The 6,120-nt window shown below is 33.6% G+C and overlaps 1 protein-coding gene across 1 annotated transcript; it reads left to right on the forward strand.

Moving 5' to 3' along the window:
* The first annotated feature begins 2,932 nt into the window (after positions 1-2,932).
* On the forward strand, positions 2,933-5,576 carry LOC108731439 (phospholipase A1). The gene is made up of 4 exons (XM_018461781.1): positions 2,933-3,045; positions 3,257-3,607; positions 3,799-4,041; positions 4,576-5,576. Exons 1-4 carry the CDS (start codon positions 2,970-2,972, stop codon positions 4,992-4,994), a joined length of 1,089 nt encoding a protein of 362 aa, XP_018317283.1. The 5' UTR covers positions 2,933-2,969; the 3' UTR covers positions 4,995-5,576.
* The last annotated feature ends 544 nt before the right edge of the window (positions 5,577-6,120 follow it).

Consider the following 6,120-nt stretch of genomic DNA (forward strand, 5'->3'; position numbering starts at 1 on the left):
GTCCCGATTTTTCCGATAAACCATCTCATTTTAATATTCAACACCTGTAAACGCATCGAAACAAAGGCGATAGCCGCTACAGATCGGAAAGTATTTGTATCGAATGCATTCCGCTGAGCGCGCTCTGTGTACAATAAAAATTTCAAGCGGGTCGTTAAAACTGGTTTTTATCCCGCGCGCTGTGTACGAAGCGAACCTGTTTGATTCTGTCTGAGAAATGTAACCGCCGAGGGCGAGAACCCACCGCGGCTTTTAAAAAGAACACACGCCACAACAGGTTTCCGTCTCTTAATCCTTCCGCGCTCGCTTAACAGTCTCTCACGTCAATGTGCAAATGAAAATTTTCATAGACACGTTAACGTCGTCTTTCCCCGGCTAATGCCGCGAAATTTTCATAAGCGCACTAATTTCATTATACTAATTGGAATATTTTAAAATTTACGTAAACGCGACGGGGACTGCGCCGTAGGACTCAATTACGAATAAAAACCCGCGAGTACGGGGGAATTAAATGTCTCAGTGGGAAAACACGCACGTTTAGGAGGTCGTATTTTCCTAGTCGTCCATGTAAGTCGTTTCTCGCACGTCGTATTTCCACCTTGCTAGTCGAGGTCTCACGTAGAACGAACTACCGATCAATCGGATCGTCCGATATTGTTCGTTATCGCGAACTTCTCTGTGAAATGTTTGACATTGATACTTGTCAACAATGCCTATTTGAAATTTATACACATTGCAAAATATGTTCCGAAATATCATAGATAAGCATCAATACAGCCGCACTACAAATTCGAATCGATTTGCTAACGTTTTGATATAACAAATCAACGTATATGAAGAAGAAACTATTATTATTTTTAATATCTCTTATTAATGTGTCATTGTTAATTTACTGACGTTTTTAAAACAATCCAATCTCTTTTTCCTTTGTATATATCAATGATCTTTGTTATACATTGTTATAATCTAATCTAATAAACGTTAGTTTATCTAATCTAATAAACGTTAGTTTATTAGAATGTATATTAAGAATAAGAGAAATATTACATTTTCCTTATTCGCTTGAATCTTATCTCTGTTGCACTTCAGCATTAAGATGCATTATTACTTTTTAATGTGCATCTGTCCTTTTCAATATTATATTATCGCGTAAACATACGTATGTTCAATTTATATCATATGGAATTTTAAGGCACCATTTAAAAATCAAACGAGATACATGTGGATAATTAATGCTTATTGATGTTTTATAAGAATGATTGATAATGCGGATAACGCAATTGATATACAAATAATTGATTGTCCAAAATGAGGTTACAATCAAAACGTGAATTGCATAAAAACTCTATTTACTTGATAGCTTAATTATATCATTAACCCGATATTAACTCGATGTAATTAATATAATAATAGAGAATAATAATGTCCTTAAAATATTAAACTCTTTCAAGGGATATTGGAATGCGTGGAATACGAGCCGACCAATCGTTTTATATTTAAATTATATGATTTATCGAATTGTTACGCTGTATTAATTTGTATTTTCATATTTCTAGCGTTTTGTGTACAATTCTTCTGTGCGATAAAATATCCATTATCTCTGTTGCACGTGGGATTCCCGTTAGGCTTTCAATTCTTGATCTTAACAAAAATACTTGTCAGATCAATAACATCCGCTGATTAAACGTATCAAATAATCTCAGTGAGGACAGAGGAAATTGATTTAATGGCACAAACCAGATGCAAAAAAATGGTAAATCTCAACATAGAATTGGACGAAACGCCGATCAGACAATTAATGATGAAAAAAGTAAATGACATCTTATCAATATTATACCGGTTTTTCATTAAAGATTTGTCTCGATAGACATTGTCTTACTTTATAATATATATATATTTTGCTAATTCTTTTATTGTGCTCTTTTTATTATTAGGATTCTTTGAATTTATTATTTGTAATCATCAATATGAGCTTTCTCGCAAAGCAATTTATTTGTATTTATTTCTAAAAAGTATTAATACACACAGAAAAATATCATTCTACTGCTAAGAAAGTGATTACTCAATTTACTTTTTTCTTTTTGTAACGATTATATTTAATAAAGAATATTCTCTCTCTCTCTCTCTCTCTCTCTCTTGATAATAAAATATTTTATACTTAATATAATAAAACAGAATATTTTGTACTTATGAGAGAGAGAGAGAGAGAGAGAGAGAGAGAAACTCTCATTATCATATCAATCAAAACAACTCAAAACAAGAATTTCTTATCTTTTAAAAAATATTACAAAATTTTATCGAAGAAGTAACATTATATAGTAAGCAAATCGTATTTGTTTTAATTTAATACTCTTAATTGAATTATAATATTAAACTTATTACGCGAATCAACAGGATACGTTTTAAATAAATTTGATGCTTGTAATGAACTTATGATAAATTTGCAGGTTTATGAACTTTTAAAATACTTGAAACGAGTAGATAATTTATATATAATATGTATTGTTCTGTGTGCAAAGCTTTTAAAAGCTTGAGTAAAATCCTTTTCTTTTCAATCACAACAGATTTAGAACTATGTTATTTATATATTGTATGATATAATTGCGTTTTATATTTTATTCTTATTACTTATCATTGATTCTCAGTATATGTGTTAAAATAGTTCATTAAAAATGACTATGCATACGGTAAATAAAAAAATATTAAATCATTTATTTATTTCTAAAGATTAAAAAAATAAATCGTATGTTTTAACAAAACGTAAAAAAAATTTAGATTTCAGTAAATTTGAGCGAAAATATCAATGCAAATGTTGCGATCTGATTAACATATCTTAGATATCATCGATTATAGTTGCGATAAGAATTTATCTTATCGCTAAAATTGTATATAAGTATACTGATAGAACTCAGTTATAAAACTGTATATAAGTATATTGATAGAAGTCAAGTCACTTTATAAGTGACTGAATGTACGGTATATTAATAATGTTAAACATGGAGATGCATATTCTAATTGGTGTATTGCTTGCCTGCACTGTAACTGGTAAAAATATTTACGTGTTTTTCTATAAAAAGACGAATTTATTGCATTCTAAATTCGCATTAACTTGTATAACTTTTTAAAAATTTGAACAGAAAGATGATCGTTATACTATAACAATATTTTCGTTTCATTTTACATATTTTTTTTCCTCTTATATATTTTCTTTTTTATTTAGTATAATGTGATGTATCTTGTATCCCCGATTGCGTAGGGCTTCCAGTGAAAGAGAAAGTGTTTCCAAACGATATTTTTACTTCATTGGATTATGCATTATTTGAAAATGAAGTAGCGTATGTATACGACGACAACAAGAACTTGGTGAAGCTGACGTTAGAAGATGATCACGTCGAGCAGAATGCATATGAAAATAACACCGTTTTGGAAAAGAGTGTCCTATTTTATCTGTATAAAAGAAACAATCCCATCAAACCGAAGCAGCTCTATGTCGACGACAAAGATGCTCTTAAGAACAGCAACTTCGATCCTACAAAACCAACGCGTTTTATAACTCACGGATGGAAGAGTTCTAGCACCAGCGAATCGTGCATTTTAATTCGCGACGGTATTTGATTATTTGTCATTAATGTATAAATGTTATATGGCGTTTCGTAACTTAAGAGAATTATTATAGAAATTCAACATATAGAACGTTAATTTCTACAGAAATTGATTAAGTCTCAAAACAGCGTTATCTTTTCCTTTTCGTTACTTTTCTTAGATTATTACTAATGTTTATTACTTCTTATATTGCAGCTTATCTTCAGGTCGGCGATTACAACGTTATTATTGTCGACTGGAGTGCAATAAGTAGCATGAACTATGTTTCTGCCAGCATGCGTGTCACAGTAGTTGGTCAATATGTCGCCACTATGATTGATTTTCTTGTAAAGTATGGAATGAATTCGTGGAATACCAAAATAATCGGCCACTCTCTTGGTGCCCATGTAGCTGGAATCGCTGCTTACAACGCTAGCAGCGATATCGATTACGTCGTGGGTAAGTTCTTAACATTTTACATCTAATAGGTTTCATATTCGACTAAGAAGAATATTTGACGTTGCACGAAATATATTATATTTTTATGTCTAATATTCTGATTAGTGTATTAAATTTTTATACGCGACAAGAAGCCACTCTTTTTATCAAACGTCATTGAGCTCATTGGGGATTATATAAACGATTAAAAGAATTTTATCTTTCCCTTCTTTTTATGTAGAAAAATGTGATAGTATATTTTTAATGTTAATGTATTATTATTTTTTACAGAAACATTTTGTGAGGTTTATTGAATTTTTGAGAAATATGCGTTTATTCTTCATGTTTGATGCGCATTAAGCATCCAATATGCATGTGTTATTTCACAGAAAGTTTTACGTTTTACTTTTCATAGAAAAAAAACTTCTTTTTTACGTGTTAATCGAACATTGTCATTGCTCGTTTCATTTATCAAATATAAAAGTTAATTATGTTGGTTTCAATCTATCAATGATTATAATTATTCACTGACATGGCGTGAATTTATTGTTCCAGGACTAGATCCAGCTTTGCCTGGCTTTAGGTTGGCAGGTCCAGGATCCAGAATATCGAAAGACGATGCGAATTACGTGGAGATCATCCATACTAACGGTGGTGTGCTTGGCTATCTCGCAGCCATCGGAAATATTGATTTTTATCCTAACGGTGGTCAAAAGCAAGTTGGCTGTGGAGTGGATCTTGGAGGCTCGTGTTCTCACAGTCGCTCGTATCAGTACTTCGCCGAGTCTATCACTAGTCACATAGGATTCCTCGGGAAAAGCTGCGACAGCTTCTCTCAATTTAAGTCGGGTTTATGTAACGACACGCAAGCATCTATCATGGGTGGTCACAAGCCGCTCTTCAGAGCAAACGGTACCTACTACCTCATAACTAATCCGTCGTCTCCGTTCGCGATCGAACCGCTCGCGATGTGACGCTGATAATCGTCGCTCTATCTAGAAGGATCGGCTCGATTGACGATCAGCCGTCAGCGAGGATTCTGGATTTGGAAATTCATTGCGGAACAGGAAGAAGAAATCCGCGTCGGGCTAAACTCGTTTTTCTCGACAATCGATCGGACGTGTTCACGGTGCGTAATTTCGTTTCCGCCCGCAGCGGCTGTTTCGAACGCGAGTATTGTAGCTCTCGTACCAGGGCATTTTTATATCGTCTAAGCCGGGACTATAAATCGTTGGACTACCGGAAATTGTAGATTATACTTATTGAAAGAACAGGCTGAAGTATCGTCGACATCGCCCGACGTTTCGCTTTACCGTCGACCCAATTACCGGGATAAACGCAACTACCATGTATTTTGCGAAATACGTCTCGTGTGATGTAAAACGCATCATAACTTTTCATTGGAAATGCAAAATATCGGGAGGATACGTCCGGTGTTCTAAATGCGAATCAAGTCGCATTACATACACGTATCAATTTCTCTGCCGTTGTCAATTTTTTTTCTCGTAGCAACTCGCAACGCTTGATGCGTATACGCGTGCAAACATCCACCGAGATGCATGGTCTCTTGAAATGCGAATTGCTCGAACCAGCCGCGGTCTTAGTCGCGGTACATTAAATTTTATCGTAATATATCTCGCATATATCGCGCATAGCAACAAAGATAATAAGGCGATGTGGAAAACAGTTGGATTAAACCGTGCGCTGAATTTTAGGCTCCGGGCTGTTTCGTGTAAACAGACGCAGATATTTATCATTTTGACATAATGCACGAGATAAAGTTTTGAAAAAGAAGATAAATGTGATTTCGCAAAATAAGAGAGACCGTCGCGCTCAAAATAAGAGTTACTTTCGTCAATTTTAACGTGGATACGAACGATGTTGATTTTTAGAAACGGCTGATCTTCAGGATATATATAGTCGCTATTATGTGAAAAATGTGTTAATTCCGCATTCCAGATCTATTATGGAATCTTGATTGGAAAATGTACAATCATCTTCGTGATATTAGAAATGTAATGACATTTGTTAAAATTTATACTTATTTACAACAGAGCACTAATGTACAAATATCATTATATTTTTGGAAAATAAAAAATA

The sequence above is a fragment of the Mycetomoellerius zeteki genome, unplaced genomic scaffold (genome assembly GCF_001594055.1).
Source record: "Mycetomoellerius zeteki isolate Tzet28-1 unplaced genomic scaffold, Tzet1.0 scaffold128, whole genome shotgun sequence".
In the NCBI taxonomy this organism is placed as follows: Eukaryota; Metazoa; Arthropoda; class Insecta; order Hymenoptera; family Formicidae; genus Mycetomoellerius; species Mycetomoellerius zeteki.